The sequence below is a fragment of the Bacillus rossius genome (genome assembly GCF_032445375.1).
Source record: "Bacillus rossius redtenbacheri isolate Brsri chromosome 4 unlocalized genomic scaffold, Brsri_v3 Brsri_v3_scf4_2, whole genome shotgun sequence".
Classification (NCBI taxonomy): Eukaryota; Metazoa; Arthropoda; class Insecta; order Phasmatodea; family Bacillidae; genus Bacillus; species Bacillus rossius.
In genome coordinates this window covers 53705840-53723806 of record NW_026962011.1, presented here as the reverse complement: position 1 = coordinate 53723806, position 17967 = coordinate 53705840, and the positions used below count along the sequence as shown (strand labels likewise).

Sequence of the window (17967 nt, the reverse complement as noted above, 5' to 3'; positions counted from 1 at the left end):
GGTGGCGTCCTGGATGAGGCGTGTGTCGGAGGCGACGCGGGTTGCGTCGGAATGGTCCTTCGCGGCACTTTGACGGTGGTCAGGTGCGGTGGCGAGGCCATCCCGGCGTCGTGAGGTGTCTCCGACACGAGGCGGGTTCGGGGCGTCGTGGCAGACTGCGGTGGGACGGTCGGCGTCGTGCGTCGTTCGGTCGGCTTCGGCGGGTCCAGTGTCGTCACAGTCGTGTTGAGTAGCGTCCGGTCTGCACGGGTTGTTGAGGCTGGTGGCTTTGGGCCCGGAGGCGGAGGGAGCAGGATTGGCGGCGAGAGGGTGACGAGCATCGGAGTCGGGACGGAAGGCGTCCTTTGTGAGGCGTAGTGCGTCGGCGTGAGTGGCGTCAGGTCGATGAAGCATGGTCTCGCTGGTGACGGTGTTTCCAGACTTGGGTCGGGAGGCGTCAGGTCTACAAGGGTCGCCGAGGTTGGTGGCTCCGGGACAGGAGGCGGTGGGAGCGGGATTGCTGGCGTCAGGGAGCCGAGCGTCGGCGTCGGGACGGTGGGTGGCGGGAACATGGTACGTGACGGTGCGGATGTCGTCGGGACGTGCATTCGTGGTACATCATGCGTCGGCGTGAGCGGTGTCTGGATGTCGTGGATCGTCACGGCGTATCGTAGGGAAGGAATCGTTAGCGTCGCTGCCGAATACTGCACCTGGGTGGCTCGTTCTGCGGTACATCGCGCACACGTGAATGTGAAGGACTCGTGCCTCAAAGTCCCTTCACTCTCGTTGGTGCAGCTACAATGCCACAGGCGGTCACATTCGTCGCAGTGGTAGCCCCCGCTACTTCCTCCGGGACAAGACCGGTTTCCACACATCGTCACTCCATATAGTCGGTACTCTTGGCAATAGCCGCACTCGTACCCCGTGGCGGTCCTGCCGTACAAGTCCCAACTCGGGCAGGGGTGGTAACACCCGATGCATTTGTCCGCATACATCTCTGCGCACTTGTTGTTCCTGTTATCGTGCGTGTTTAGCGGTGTTGGTCTGTGCTTCTCGCTCGTGGCTCTGTGTGCGCGGGGCAGGTCTGCGCGCGGGGTCGCGCTCGCCGGCTGGGCAGGTGCCCGGACAGCCGCACAAAACGGAGGCCGAGAATGGCTGCGGCGGAGATGATGCGCAGATCGTTGTGCGCAGCGACGGCCGAGAGCGCCCGGACAGCCGCACAAAGCGGAGGTCGAAAACTGTCCGCGTTGGGGAGGGGGTACGGATGAGCGTGCGAGGCAATGGGCGAGGGCGCCCGGATACTCGCACAAAGCGGAGGCCGATGATGGCCGCTGTGGAGAGGGGGGTCGGGCTGTGACGTAGGCTTCTGCGTCGCGGATGGCGCTGGAGTGCCGAGCGGGGGGGGGGGGGGGGGGGGGGGGTTGAAGCCCCTTTGTCCGCTTGCTTCGTCGTGCCGGCCTGTCTGACCCTAATTACTTTTGCCTGTGCAAAATGGCCGTCCCGTGTCCGTGCTGTGGCTTGGCGTGGCCAGAAAAAAAATTATGACCTAATAATAGCTCAAATTTTTCGTGTTTTCGTGAGAGTTCTTGTAATTTTGTGTGGAGAAAATCTTGATTTTTCTATCTTCGCCCCACGCAGCGGGCGCCAAATGCCGTCGTCAGGGGTCTCGGGCTCGAGTCCCGGTGCGGTTCCTAGCGGGAGTGGCTGCTGTGAATGGAATGTGTCCGGATGGGCGCCAGACTAGCTCTAGTGCTAGTCGGTAGGTGGGTCGTGGGGTCGATTGCCCTGCGTGGCCCACTAGGACCGTCGGCGATGTTGCGTGGGTTTAAGGAATTCCCTACTCGGCAGTGGTTGGAAATCGTAGGGTGAAATAATCATACGCTGAAATGAGGCAATAAATGACGTGTGTCATTTATTCAGGCGACTGTGGCCTGGGTGTAACGCCGTTGGTTACACGCCACGTCGTACAACAGGTGATGTCACAAAATACAAAAAACTACACAATTACACAACAATGAGTTTGAAAGTTACTCAATAAAAACGTGGCACAAGTTTACAAAAGAAATGTTGCACGAGGGTGCGTTACAAAGTCACTAAATATTCCGTATTAGCGTGGCACTAGGCGTTTCTGAGCCTGGTTACTCAACGAGGGGTGAGGGTGATTGGAGGCGGCCAATCCCGTAAATCTACGTATCGAGGCAGTGCTCGCGTCCACGGTCGTGGAGCGCGGACCGCGGCTAAATTCGCTCAAAGTTCCCTTACGGGGTGGTGTCGGTGCCGGAGCGACTGATTTTAAGTAATGTTCTGTTCCTCGGGAGATGGCCCGTGCCGGATGCTGAACCTACCCCGCAGACCAGGTGTGGTGCAGGGAGGTTTTAGATTTATGCGGCCGGATTAGGTCCTGGACCGAAAATTGGACCGGGTACGCACGGAGAGATTATTAAAAAAGAGGTTTTAAGAAATGACTATATTTACCAGAAGTGAACTCGGTGTGGACAAAGGATGATGTCTCTCCGTGGGACGTGCGTCCGCCCTGGTCCACGAGTCGCGCTGTACTGGCGTCATGTCATGGCGTCCGGCCGAGGCTCGGTGGCCCTCGCGCCAGGGTTGACCTCATTACGTTAGTTTCTGATATGATATGTTAATAATAGAATTTAAGGGCGTTAAATTCTTACGTTAATTATTAAAGCTGAATCAAGGTCATTCGTCCCTTCTACAAATTGAAGTTATTATGTTTAGGAATTATTTCATTTAAATTTTACGTCACACCAGCGACTGTTCGTCTCTTGCCGGATTGCTCTGGTGGGGGTAATAACGTAACACGAGGGATGAATAATTATGTCATATGGTCTAATTGACTAATTCAGGCAGAAGGCCGCCAGGGGAACACACACACACTTATCGACGTATCACACACGTGAGTGCCCGGGCACTCCTATGTCGCACTTTCGTCAACCGACTTTAAATTAATACGTAATAATGTTTAATAATCAGTGTTTGTTTTTATAACGTGGTTGGTTGAAATGACGGTCTGTTTATTTGGGTGGGGCTGGGTTCTACCTTGGTTGCTGGTGGCTCGCCTGACTCGGGTGGGCCATGGCTAGGGGCGCGTTCCGTTAGCGGGGTTGAATACTGGCGGTTGCAGGTCGGGCTTTAGGGTGGCCTTCGGTCGGACGACGTCACTAGAATGTGTTTGTTATTTGGCTAGCTGCAAAACCTGAGTTATATATCTAGCTGCAGAGCCAATGTTATATGGCTAGGTTCAGTGCCTGTGTGATACAGCTAGCTGCAATGCCTGTGTTATAAGGAAAGCTGCAGTGCCTGGATAGCTGCAATGCCTGTGTGATATTGCTAGTTGCAATGCTTGTGTGATATGACTAGCTGCAATGCCTGTGTGATATGGCCAGCTTCAGTGCCTGTGTAATATAGCTAACTGCAGTGCCTGTGTGCTATGGCCAGCTGCAATGCCTATGTGATATGCTAGCTTCTGTGCCTGTGTGATTTAGCTAGCTGCAGTGCCTGTGTTATCTGGCCAGCTTCAGTGAATGTGAAATATAGCTAGCAGCAATAACTTTGTTATATAGCTAGCTGCAGTGCCTGTGTGATATGGCCAGTTGCAGTGCCTGGATAGCTGCAATGTCTGTGTCATGGTTAGCTGCAATGTCAGTCTGAAGTGGTTAGCTGCAATGCCTATGTGATATAGATAGATGCCTGTGTTATATGGCCAGCTGCAGTACCTATGTGAAATGGCTAGCTTCAGTGCCTGGGTGATATATCTATCTGCAATGCCTGTGTAATATGGATAGCTGCAGTGCCTGGATAGCTTCAATGCATTTTTGAATTGGCTAGCTGCAATGCCTGTGTAATATAGGCATCTGCAATCCCGATGTTAAATAGCTAGCTGTAGTGTCTGTGTTATATTGCCATACCTGTGTTATATAGCTAGCTACAATGCCTGTGTTATATGGCTAGCTGCAATACATTTGTAATATAGCTAGCTGCAGCTCCTGTATTATATAGCTAGCCGCAGTTCCTTTGTGTTATCCCAGCTGCAGTATCTAAGTGATATGGCTAATTTTAGTGCCTGTGTGATATAGCTAGCTGGAGTGCCTATGTGATTTGGCTTGCTACAATACCTGTTTTATATAGCTAGCTGCAGTGCCTGTGTGTTATCCCAGCTGCAGTATCTAAGTGATATGGCTAACTTTAGTGCCTGTGTGATATAGCTAGCTTCAATGCCTGTTGTTATATGGCCAACATAAGTCCCTGGATAGCTTAAATGCCTGTGTGATATGGCCAGCTGAAGTGCCTGGATAGCTGCAATGACTTTATATATGGCCAGCTTCAGTGCCTGTGTGATTTAGCTAGCTGCATTGTCTATGTGATTTGTCTTGCTTCAATACATGTGTTATATAGCTAGCTGCAGTGTCTGTGTTATATCCCAGCTGCAGTACCTAAGTGATATGGCTAGCTTCAGTGCTTTTGTGTTATAGCTAGTTCAAGTGCCTGTGTGATGTAGCCAGCCACAATGCCTGTATGATATACCCAGCTGTAAAGCCTGTGTGTTGTGGCTAGCTGCAATGCCAGTGTTATATAGATAGCTGCAGATCCTGTGTTATATGGCTAGCTGCAGTGCCTGTGTTTAATGGCCACCATCAGTGCCTGAGTGCTGCAATGCCTGTGAGACACAGAGACGACATTCGACTAATAGGCGACCCACACGACGAGTACGACCACGACGACAGCGGACCAGTGGTCGTTGACGAAGCCGAGGATGACGTCACCGAATGTGTACTGGCCGACCTCGGCGACCCTGTGGTGGCGCCACCGGAGCCGGACCTGGTACGTCGACGGGGATACGCCCACCCCAGATCTCAGCGGGTGGTAAGCAGGGACGTTGACGGGGACGACGACACACGGGACGGGACGCACGGGGACAGCCACGACGGTAGTGGACCGGTGGTCCAGGACAGGACCAATGACAACGTCGCCGTAGGAATACTGGTCGACCTCGGTGACCCCGTGGTGACGCCACCGGAGCCGGATCAGAGACGTCGGCGGGAACACGCCCACCCCGGATCACGGCGGGTGACAAGCTGGGACGTTGGCAAGGACGATGACACACGGAACGAGACACACGTGGGCGCCCACGACGGCAGTGGGCCAGGGGTCAGAGACAGGGCATATGACAACGTCGCTGTGGGTATGCTGGTCGACCTCGGTGACCCCATGGTGACGTCACCAGAGCTGGACCAGGGACGTCAACGAGGACACGCCCACCCCAAGTCACGGCGGGTAGGAAGCGGGGGCGTGGACGGAGATGATGGCACACAGGGCACGATGCACGAACGGGCCCGCTTGACGATACCGACTCAGCCTCCTACGTGGGGACATCAAGGGGGAGACGGAGATTCTCGAATTACAGTAGGGGGCGGGGCAAAGACGCACGTCAGGAGGGGCGGCAGGGGCCCGCGTGGCGCGAGCATGGCAGAGCTGGAGCGCTTTGTGGACCGGGTACTTCCGCCCGATGACGACTACACTAACGCCAACGGTAATGACAGACCAATCATCAAGGACGTGACGCATGACAGCACTGCACAGGGCGACTTGGTCGACGTGAGCGAACCAATTGTGACGTTGCCGGAGCCTGTCCAGAGGCGTGGACGGAGAAGTGTCCACCCCTGGGAACGGCGGGTGACGATGACGGACGTGACGGATGGGGTAACGGTCCGGCTCCTCAGTGGGGAGGGCGACGTCGACAGGGCCCAGCAGGTGGCCCTGGACTTGCCTTCCGGGGAGCCGATGACGACCGCTCATGCGGGGAGGGGGTCGGCGTTGCGCCAGTCCACGCGTGAGACAACGGCCCCTCACTACCTCCAGGATTACGAGTGGGGGGGTCAGTACAAGCCCCGAGACATTCGACAGACGGCGGCCGGGGGAATACGCTGCAGCGTGATGCAGCTCCTGCCCCAGTTCGCCCGACCCATACAAAATGACGTAACGGACTCTGACGACCAGACACGTAGCCGGACACGGACGCAGTTGCCGGTCTAGGTCGGCGTCGGGGGCCAGGACGGCCTCGGGGAGGCGGGGGCATATGACAACAGTCGTCGTGCCCTCCCAGGTTCAGAGGCCGTACCTGGCCACCGACGGGGGCCTGAGGTAGTGTGTTTACCCAGTGCTACATCGGTGAAGTGCGACGGCCAGGGACGCACCCGCGTGCGCCCTAGCATGCCAGTGAGGTTTTCTCTGTGTAATTGTAATTCTGTGTGTATATATTTTCAAACGATCACGGGTCTTAAAAGTATGTAAATAACTTAATTTATTTATTAATTCTTGTGTAAATTCGCTGTTTGATTAATGTCTCGTTTAAGTTGTATAAATAATTTTGTAACTTTTCTGAAGGGTTTCGCCGTGTTAATATGTAACCACAGCCTGGCGCGCCGCGGGGTGGGGCCTCTCCCACGCCGGCCGATTTCTCCTCCCCTCCCCCGCAGCCCGCGGGCTCCGGCCCGCTGGCGGGCGGGGAAGGGCAGTCGTGTTCAGGTCTCGAGCGGAGACAGACGTGTACGCCGCTCCGCGCTGCTCGCGAGGCGCGTACATTGAGCTCGTGGCTAGTCATTCGTTCAGTTCACAGATTGCCGCGGCAGCTGAGCTGCCTCCGCGAACCATCAACGTGCTTAATTTACGAGTTTTTCGGGAGACGTGTCCAGCTGAGAGTTCTGGAACGCGAACGTGTTATTACAGGTTTCTGAACCTTCGCCGCCTTAAGGAACATTACGTAACGGGCCGCATACGTACAGCGCTTCATCACCGTGTCATCTCTAACGGGGTCAGTTTTACGTTGGGAACTTTCCAATTCGTGTTGAAACGTATTCACGGACAGTACGGTCTTCAGGTAGTCCGGGTCGCCGCGGGTAGGGCGCTTGTTCCGCGACGGTTCCGCCAGGCTGCGGCAGGCTTTAAGACGTTAATAAAAGAGGCTCGTGAAATCGTCAATGTCGTGTTCTCCTTGCGACAGCCTACCAACATTCCTCTCCACCTCACTCTCCCTCCAGGTCCCGCATTTCCCGGTCCCGGCCACGTTGGCCTGGACCCACACCTCACCTACGAGAGCAGTACGGGCATAACAGGACAATTACGTAAACGGGAAATCAGGGGCCTAAAGTCGAGGGACGTCAACCTAATCGATATAGCTGGCTTCAGTGCCTGTGTGATATGGCTTGCTGCACTTCTTGTGTTAAATGGAGAGATTCAGTGCCTGGATACGTGCAATGCCTGTGAGAGATGGTTAGCTGCATTGCCGTTTTTATAAGGCCAGTTTCATTGCCTGTGTCATTTAGTTAGATTCAGTGCCTGTGTTATATGGCCAACTACAGTACCTATCGATATGGCTAGCTTCAGTGCCCGTGATATAGATAACTGAAATGCATGTGTAATATGGCTAGCTGCAGTGCCTGGATAGCTGCAATGCCTGTATGATGTGGCTAGTAGCAATGCTTGTGTGATATAGCCAGAGGCAAGGCCGGTGTTTTATAGCTAGCTGCAATGCCTGTGTTATATGGCTATATGCAATACTTCTGTTATAAGGCTAGCTACAGTGCCTGTCTTATATGGCCATACCTGTGTTATATAGCTAGCTGCAGTACCTATGTTATATGGCCAGCTGCAGTATCCATGAGATCTGGCTAGTTGCAATGCCTGGATAGCTGCAATGCCTGTGCGATATGGCCAGTTTAGTGCCGGTGTGATAAAGGCTAGCTGCAATGCCTATGTGATATGGCTTGCTGCAAAACTGTGTTATATAGTTAGCTACAATGCCTGTGTGATATGGCTAGCTGCAATAGCTGTGTTATATAGCTAGCTGCAGTTCCTGTGTTATATAGCTAGCTGCAGTGCCTATGTTATATCCCAGCTGCAGTTTCTAAGTGATATTGCTAACTTCAGTGCCTGTGTAATATAGGTAGCTTCAATGCCTGTGTGATATAGCCAACATAAGTTCCTGGATAGCTACAATACCTGTCAGTGGCGGATACAGCAAAATCTCAGGGGGGGGGGGGGGGGGGCGCAGGTCTACCTCTTCCACACACTCCCTTGTTACGTCACCTTGGTTGCTTGGATGCAGCCAGAGATCTTTTTCCAAGCTCTATTGGTTTCATTTACGTCTCGCCCGAATATTTGCTGTTGTTGGTGCATAATTGTGTGCTATATGTAGTTAAAATGGCCAATTGTGCAGTATACAAATGTCAAAATCACTACAGAAAAACTAAAGATTCTAGTCACATGCAAAGCTTAATAAAACTTTATTGAAACTGTTTCCAAGACATGAAGTCGTTAAAGGTAAGTGTATGAATGTGTATTGTGCAACATCGGCGGCCGGGTGCGCGTCCTCCCCTTGCCAAGAACCATGCTTGGTGCTGGGCTGCCCCGGTCAAGGGGGGGTGGGGGGGGCGCGCTCCCTGCGCCCCCCTTATGAATCCGCCACTGATACCTGTATGATATGGCCAGCTTCAGTGATTGTGTGATATAGCTACCTGCAGTGCCTATGTGATTTGGCTTGCTGCAATACCTGTGTTATATAGCTAGCTGCAGTGCCTGTGTGATATAGCTAACTGCAGTGCCTATGAGATTTGGCTTGCTAAAATACCTGTGTTATATAGCTAGTGGCAGTGCCTGTGTTATATCCCAGCTGCAGTATCTAAGCGATATGGCTAGCTAAAGTGCCTGTGTGATGTGGCCAGCTGCAATGCCGGTTTGATGTGGCTAGCTGCCATGCCAGTGTTATATAGCTAGCTGCAGATCTTGTGTTATATAACTAGCTGCAGTGCCAGTGTTATATTGCCAGTTGCAGTACCTATGTGATATGGCTAGCTGCAATGCCTATTTGAAATGGCTAGCTGCAATACCTGTGTGATATAGCAAGCTGTAATCCCTGTGTTATATGTCTAGCTGCATTAACTGTGTTACATAGCTAGCTGCAGTAGTGCCTGTGTGATATGGCGAGCTGCAGTGCATGGATTTCTGTAATGTCTGTGTTATATAGTTAGCTTCACTGCCTGTTGGATATAGGTAGTTGCAGTGCCTATTTGATATGGCTTGCTGCAATGCCTGTGTGATATGGCTAGCTGCAGTGTTGTCTTTATATGGCCATGTCAGTAATTGTGTGATATCGCTAGCTGCATTAAATTTGTTATATGGCTAGCTGTAATGACTGTGTTATATGGCTAGCTGCAATACCTTTGTGATATAGCCAGCTGTAATGCCAGTGATATATGGCCAGCTGCAGTGCCTATGTGATAATGCTATCTTCAGTGCCTGTGTGATATTTCCAGCATCAATGCCTGTGTTATGGCTAACTGCAATACCTGTGTGATATAACAGCTGCTATGCCTGTGTAATATGGCCAGCTTCAGTGCCTGTGTTATATAGCTAGCTGCAATAACTTTGCTATATAGCTAGCTGCAGTGCCTTGTGATATGGCCCTCTGCAGTGCCTGGATAGCTGGAATGCCTGTGTGATATGGCCAGCTGCAGTGCCTGTGTGATATAGCTAACTGCAGTGCCTGTGTGCTATGGCCAGCTGCAGTGCCTGTGTTATATGGCCAGCTGCAGTACCTATTTTTTATGGCTAGCTTCAGTGCTTGTGTGATAAAGCTAGCTGCAATGACTGTGTTATATGGCCAGCTGCTGTGCCTGGATAGCTGCAATGCCTGTGTGAAGTGGTTAGCAGCAATACCAGTGTTTTATAGCTAGCTGCAGTGCCTGTGTTATATGGCCATCTGCAGTACCAAAGCGATATGGCTAGCTACAGTGCCTGTGTGATATAGCTAGCTGAAATTCCTGTGTGATGTGGCCAGCTGCAATGCCTGTGTGATAATGCCTGCTGCAATGCCTGTATGATGTGGCTACTTGCAATGCCTGTTTTATATAGCTATCTGCAATGCCTGTGTGATATAGCTAGCTGCAATGCCTGTGTGATATGACTAGCTGCACTTCTTGTGTTATATGACCAGCTGCAATGCCTGGATACCTGCAATGCCTGAGAGATATGGCTATCTGCAGTGCCGTATTTATAAGGCCATTTGCAGTGCCTGTGTTATATAGCTAGCTTCAGTTCCTGTGTTATATAGCTAGCTTCAGTTCCTGTGTTATATTGCCAGCTGCATACCTATTTTATATGGCTAGAGTCAGTGCCTGTGTCATATAGCTAGCTGCAGTGCCTGTGTGTTATGGCTAGTTGCAGTGCCTGGATAGTTGCAATGCTTGGGTGATATGGCAAGCTGCATTACCTTTGTTATATGGCTAGCAGCAGTTCCGTTTTTATATTGCCAGTTGCTGTGTAGATGTGATATGGCTAGCTGCAATGCCTGTGTTATGGCTAGCTACATTACCTGTGTGATATAGCTAGTTGTAGTGCCAGTTTAAATGGCCAGCTGTAGTACTTACTACAGAAAAGGAAACTTTATGAGAGGCTAAACCCAGGGAGAGACCCAAATGAATTTCTCCCTCCCTTGTTGGAGTTGGTGCGGCCCAACCTACAACCAATTTCTGAGGCATCCACCTCCCCAGAATTTATCCGAACTTATGGTTTGAGCCACTGCCGTGCAGCTAGACTGTCTCGAAACTAGGGGCACTGTAACAAGAAAACCGTGGTCACCACCAACCCCGGTACAAGAATATGCTAATCCCAACAAAAGATTGCCGAAGTGTTGGTACTGTCCTGAACAACGCTTTCATAAAGACTGCCCAGTGCTCCAATGCAAACAGTCTGAAAGGAACAGCCTCAACACAGTAGGCCCCTGGAGGGAAAAAGTGGTGCCAACGAGCCCTACCCCTACACGCAAGGCAGAAGACCTCAACTTCCAAGCTCGGCTTGAAAGTAAACCGACCCCGAGCATTATGTGCATACAGCACCACCCACAACAAGAACTGCCAAGATTCAAGGTGCAACTGGACTCACAGCCCATTCAGGCCCTTGTCGACATGGCCGCCAGCACTAATTTTGTGCGCGCGAGTGTTGTGCAAATAACAGGGACCCCTATGAAGTCACAACCCCAAATGGCCCAGCTTGCCACCCAGGGATCCACCATGACCTTACTGGGCAATGCTGTGGTGCAATGCTGCATAGCCGATGTGGAGATGGAGATCCCATGTCTAGTCGCAAAGGACCTTCGAGAAGAACTCGTTATGGGCCAAGATTGGCTCACGCAGCAGCAGGCGACATTGGACTTCGAAGATAAAACTATACATTTCGGACGAACGTCCCGCCGAACTCTTAACTGGGGCACCACAGGAATGTGTGACCCGAACGCCCCTAATCAAAGTGGTGTTAACACTAACCCTGGAATCTGCACGGAACAACAAAGAGACCACCCTATGTTTGTGTTGGCGCAAGGGGACCAGCGACCCCAAGAAACTCCTCCCCCACAACCAAGCTGAGCCAAAATAACTCAGGCAGTGGTTTTCAGTGGTGCCAGAAAGGAGAAACCCCAAAGGGGAAATCGACAATGCAGTTATGGAGACAGCCGCTGAGCGGCGCCTTCATAAAGGAAAGATGCAACCAGAACAGAGAGTCCTTTCCAGAGCAAGGAATATGGATTCCCCAGAACTGGATTCACCTGCAGCCATGAAGACAGAAAACAGATCTGTCAAAAAACCCCGAACCACCAGGAACCTACGAGCCCCTCTCCACCAGGGCAGGGCCGTACCACCAGGACCCTACAACCACGGGAACGGCTGGTAAGACCAGCCCGTTACCGGCTAACCTCAGCATAGTGCAGTGGCCAGTGTAGGGAGGTCAGCCCTGGGACTGAAGCCCAGGTGACTGACCTCTGGCAGGTGTGACGATCCAGGCCGAGGCCACAGAGGGAGATGGCGAATTGTCGTGTCCTGCATTTGCCTCGGCCCCATTGTGCGAGTGCTACATGCTCATCCCTGAAACAAACATGGCTGCCCTGACACCGCAGGGTATTTTTTTACCTAATCTCTATGCCCAAGCTAGTATCCTGTAAGATGGTGATGCACCCGGCGCCAATAGATGGCGCTTGCTGCAGAATGTAAATAAGTGGGATTCATTGTGTCATTACTCAGGGAAGGAGCGGGCTTCCGCTCGTGTTGGGAGCATCCCGAGGGTCAAAAATGAGCATATTATGAGGACAGTCAGTAACATCTTATAGAACATGCTGCAAAGGCAAAGTCTGTAAATATTGACTGTAGTGATAATGTAACCGACTTGTATATAAGCTTGGCTTGTACTGGACCATTCAGAGATTCTTGTCCCATGAAAATCTAGGGGAAAAAAGCAGGAATTTGTATTACTTTCTACTTTCATTTCTCCCTCTGGAGTAGCCTTCGTGATTACCCTCTAGAATCTTTTGCTGGAGCAACCTTTGGGGTTATTCTCTAGCATCTCTCTTTCCCTGGAATGGCCACTCGAGGATTACGATATAGGACCCTCCCCCCTGGGTGGCCTTTCCATCCCTCCTCCTCCTCCTTGTCAACCAGCAAGAGGGAAAGCCGCAGCCCTGCTCTGCCTGGCAGAATGCCAGTCTACAGGGACTGTTCGAGTGATAATTGAGGACATTACACCCCAGGAGGGTTTTCACCCCACTGCAAGCCTCTTCAGCACTGGGCGCTATTGCCGGGACACATCAAGTTCCATATTTTTTTAAAAATATATATTTCATAGTTACATATTATTAAATAATCTTATTTTATATAATATGTATTTAAAAATGAAATTTTCCAGCCTCCATTAGTAAATTCGTGTTTCAATAAGCAACTAACGGGTCGTCAACCAACCAATGAAAATAAGCTGAAAATACAAATTTAAAAAAGAGAGGTTATGTTCTGTACATAAACTAAAATACATGTGCATTTATATTGCATTTTTTTTTTAAGAATGAGTTATTTTTCGGGTAATTTAGTAGGTAGGTACCTAAAGGGAGTTTTCAGAAGTATCATATTTGCATGCTGCCATTTGCTTATTGCTGTTAAAGTAGTAGTACTAGATTCCACTTTTTTTGACATGACGTCTAATAAATCAATGAACGCCGGCTACACGCACGAAAAAAAGTCCCGTAACGCACATTGTCCCACTACGGATGTCCGACTACGGATGTGTCCTGTTATGCTCATCGTACGCATGCGTGGCATCTCTCTTCCACTCGATTGGAACAACCATCGATTTGACTTTTCAATCATATTTTCGTCGTATGAATTATTAATATTATGTAATTTAACGATCGTCCACCGATTTTCAGCACAACCGGTACGGTTATTAATTTCCCGCCTACCACTATAAGAAATAAACATGGCGGACTACATACGTTTTTAAAACTTCCACAACACAAAACAAAAAATTTTATAAATATATATCTATAACATCTGAAACAATTGTTTCCAATATGGTCTCGTGACCGTGCGATTAGCATCGTTGACTACCAATTGTAAGGATGACGGATCGAACCCTGGCCGCTGTAATATTTTCATTTTTGTACTTGTAAAAATAAATACGGCGTGCACAACACTACAAAAGTAATAAATATATTTGAATTAATGAATGCAAATAAAAGTAAATTTATCAATTAAATTATAGATTTCATTTCACTCCTTTGTATCCATACAAAATAGTGATAATTCAATAAAAATTATTCTATTTTATTCATAAAAGTATTCAGTGGTAGATTTTATCATACAAAAGATAGAAAAATTTCTTCCTCAAAGAATATAATATTTTTATGCCTAAATGGTTTGGTTGCAAAAACCTATTACGGCTCAGTCTCAGGCCGAATATGATATTTCCTTTTCTTCTGGATCAATAATTTCATCAATGTTTTGTTATGACGTCACGTTAAACTATCATCCGTAATCCGACTTTACAGACAACCATTTTTTTTTAGATGTATTTAGTCTATCACATTTTAATCTCCGAGAACGTGACTCTCCACAACTTTTCTCATTATCCATTTATGGCAATAAAATAGGATTAACTTTATGTTAAAAATATAAATTCCTTTTTACGTTTTTAGTGAACACAATAAAGATCAGACCTATGACAGTTGCTGACCTCACAAGTAACCCATGTACCGCACCGGCGGATACAAAAGCCCGGGGAGGGGGATAGCAGCATAGCCTCCCCCATGAACCCTGAATAATTGCATATTTTCTCCTAATTCCTAATCATAGTTTTCCAGACTTAAGAAAGTTTTATTATACTGCAGTGCTATAGAATAATAGGAAGTTTTTGAACCAAAAAAGAAAATTTACTAAATATTTCCATTCTAAATGTACTAAAATGGTATTTGAAAATTTAATTCGGCCCTCCCTTGACCAACATTCTGAATTAAGCTTTAATGTACCGTGGCATTTTTTCATAGAATACTTTTTCTGCAATCACAGATAGTTACTAAAAACAAAACTGTGGCTCAGTTATTATTTTTTTTAGTGGTTGCAAACCATGCACAAATTTTCATCATGAAGACGACATGAAAGATTGAGACTTTATTATTGTTGTTCCGTTCAGTTACCAAAATAACAAAAGGTTAAACAAAAAATATACCAAAAAGCATTGGAAAATAATTTCACTGTAACCTCAAACAGCTACAACAAGAGAAAACTCCATGACTAACCATGATAATCAAAGGTTATAACTTAATAAAATGTTTGCTACATTTATTTTAATGTTTAAAAATTATAACATTCTGGTTCATTTGGAAATGGCAAAGTGTTTATTTTCTACTGTCAAGCTACCGGGATGTGTTGGTTTAATGAAGACAGTGAATTTTAAGTTCTCGGAATAAACTTAACGTGCATTGTGGTAGGATATGTTAATATAAATATATTGATAAATTAAAAACGGCAACATTAAAAGTTGGTCAAAAATGATGAATGCAAAAAACAAAGCATTTGGTAGCACAAATGAGAAATAAAACACATGTGGATGTAAATACAATTTCAATTTTTGATATTCAACTTCCAAACGCGTAAAGTTTATTTATTTCTATTCACAACTATTCATGTGTACAAAACCCCAGTAGTCTACGAATTACTTCGAATAATTCTAATTGTAGTAGAATAAGCTTTTGCGCCAAATGGTCTTGTATGTCGGCATATTTATTCACAATGATCCAGTGTAGTTATGCCTTTGCTAACAAACTGAACTTAATACCAACTAATCAACTATCATAAACAAGCAATGGACTTGTGCTTTACTCGCTGTGCAAACATTTAAACAATTAATGTATTCAATGATGTAAATTAGCAATATGTGTAATATTTGATGCTATAAGCATTTTTGTAAGCATTCTTTTTTCTTAAACTTAGTCATTCATAATAATGACTCAAAATCACAATGAAACATTAACATTTATATCTTTGCAAAAACTGCAACTGCATTAATAACACACATTAAGATCTTAAAATCAGCTGAAGATGAAGCTTTTGACAATGGAAGGGCTACATGTATTTAGTGTATTTTTATGTGCAAAGGAGCATATCCATAATTTCATTTTTGAAGGGGGGAGGGGGTGGGTTGAACATATTGTCTTTTGTTTGCTTTCAAATTTTTACTTTTTGTTGATGGGAGTTATATTTTTTTTAAGGATTTCTTAGGATTGTGGAGTTATATCACCCCCCTCCTCATCATCTCAACGCAATATGCTTCAGTACGTGCATTTATATTTATGAATGATGTTATCATAAATATATCATTCAAAGCCTTGTTCTTGCACATATATGTACATGTACAACACCAAAGTAAACATAAATGAAATTGAGGTCTTTCAAGAGAAAAAGCAGTCAGACAACTATTTTTAGAGTTGTAATATATTTATTTACACGTGGAACTTTGAATGAGCATTTTTTGGAGTCTCATAAAATACTGTTACAATACATTGTTCAACAAAAGAAACGTTGATTAATAATAAATCTACCACTTTCTTCCACAAAATGTGAAAAATAAATTAGCTTGCCTTCTGATATGCTTTATTTATTACGTTTTTTATTACTTTGCTAGGATAATCATGTTATGGAATGAACGTTTATTTTTCTCTCTCTTCAGCTGAATTAACACTGAACATAAAACTAAAAACAAAAACTACACCACTTGCTAGTTCTACATTACTCAAAAATACTATCAAGTAAATAAGTTAAACATCTATAATAATATTTTGGCACCTAGTGTACCAGTTCTTATTGAGAAATATACAGCAGTCTCAAACTAAATTGCAGTCGTATGAGTTAGGAATCTACGTTACCGGGCAAGTTTCACACTTTTGAACACCTGAAAAATGCAACATGTTTCACTTACATCAAACATTTGTTATTTTTATAACTGATGATGTGATAATGGCTGATTATGGAAGGTCTAAACTGGCTAATGACCATGGGTTTAAAAAAATCCAAGTAAAATATAATGACTGTGCGCAAACCCACACAACACACCATTTAGGAAACAGAAAGGACACATACAAAGTAAAAATACATATTACAAAATAGGAACTTGTGAACAAAAATATAAGATTATAAAATAAATATTAACAGCTGTTCGAAGTTGTGTAATAGCAGGTACGGACGGTAATGGTTGCCCCCAACCCACGGCTGTACACAGCCAGTAAAAAACCTTCCATTTGGGGCAGTACAGAATACAGTGGCTCTAAACTCAACAGAGTCCTCGTATCTACACTTACATCTATTTCCCTGACAAATGTCTCAAACACAGATCACGTTTATTACAAGTCAGAATCAAAATGTCATTTTATAACTATTTACTCTTTATGCACTTCAGCTAATTAGCCAAGATATTTAACTCGCAACTTTTCACAGTAGTCTCTCTTACGAGGTAGAGAGTCCCCACGTCAACACTCTGTCGTCTTCATGACCACACTCGAGTTCGCCAAACTGTTGGTACCGTTGCTCTGGTGGCTACCGATCCACCCGTTGGCCGTCGTCGGCGTGGTGACGGTGCTGCCGTTCCCCACCTTGCCCGCCTGGCTGCCGCGACTCGAGACGGCAGGGGGCGCAGCGCGCGTGGGGGACATGCTGTGGTAGTGGGGGTTGGGCTGGGAGTTGGGGAACGACACGTCGTCGACCGCTTCATCCTCGAGATCCCCTTCGTCGGCGTCCGAGTCGCCGAGGGAGAAGTCCTCGATGTCCCTCGTGATACGCAGAGGGGTCGAGGGGTCGTTGGAGGCGGCGAGCGTGGCCGACATGTGCTGGGCCCGTGCGTCCTCGGCCTCCGCCGTGTGGTAGTACGACACCTCGTGAAACCTCGCAGACACTTCTGGCAGCAACAGCTCCACAAGGTCCATGAACGACGGTCGCGTGAGGGGCTTCTGCTGCCAGCACAACCTCATCAGTTCGTACAGGCGATCCGGACAGTTCTCCGGGCGCTCCATCACGCCACCGTCTATCACGTAGCGTAGCACTTGGTCGTTCGACAAGCCCTGGAAACATCAAAACACAAGGTGACACCACCTGAAACGAAGTGCAGATGCATCAGCACTCATTTGTAAACTATAATGAAAAATGCAATCAGATGTTATTTTTTTCTCTTTCAATTTCATCAAAAACACATACACTTAAGTTCATTGACTCTATTTCAAAATATAAATTGAATTTCAATTTAACCTTAACATGTATTATCTTTTTTTTTGAAATCATCATAAAGTTTTGGCAACATCACATACGTAGTTGTCATTTTACTTCCATGCACACCACATATAACTTAGTATTTATTTAGTATTTTTGATATTAATTCTGTAAAAGTTACATAAATGTCACATAATGCTGCATGCATTTTCCATCTTGCTTAAAGAACTTTTTAAGTGTGATTTGCATACTTTGATTTGCAACTCAGGTAACTCAGTTACCCGAGTTAACCTATGGAACGTTCCGTGATGGTAGCATGTCTTCTGTCACCAGAGTGATTGTAAGCTTCACAGTTTTCTCAGGGTAAACCTGCTCTCACACTCTCCATCCCACCACTGCT

General features: G+C 47.1%; 1 protein-coding gene across 2 annotated transcripts in view; it reads right to left on the bottom strand.

The window, feature by feature from the left end:
- Positions 1 to 15787: 15787 nt before the first annotated feature.
- Positions 15788 to 17967, bottom strand: part of LOC134542368 (insulin-like receptor) — a 291737-nt gene continuing 289557 nt past the window's right edge. For both annotated transcript variants that reach the window (XM_063386544.1, XM_063386545.1), the window contains one exon: positions 15788 to 17422. In XM_063386544.1, the coding sequence (XP_063242614.1) occupies positions 16835 to 17422 (588 nt within the window). In that variant the 3' untranslated portion in view covers positions 15788 to 16834. The remainder of the gene's footprint in view (positions 17423 to 17967) is intronic.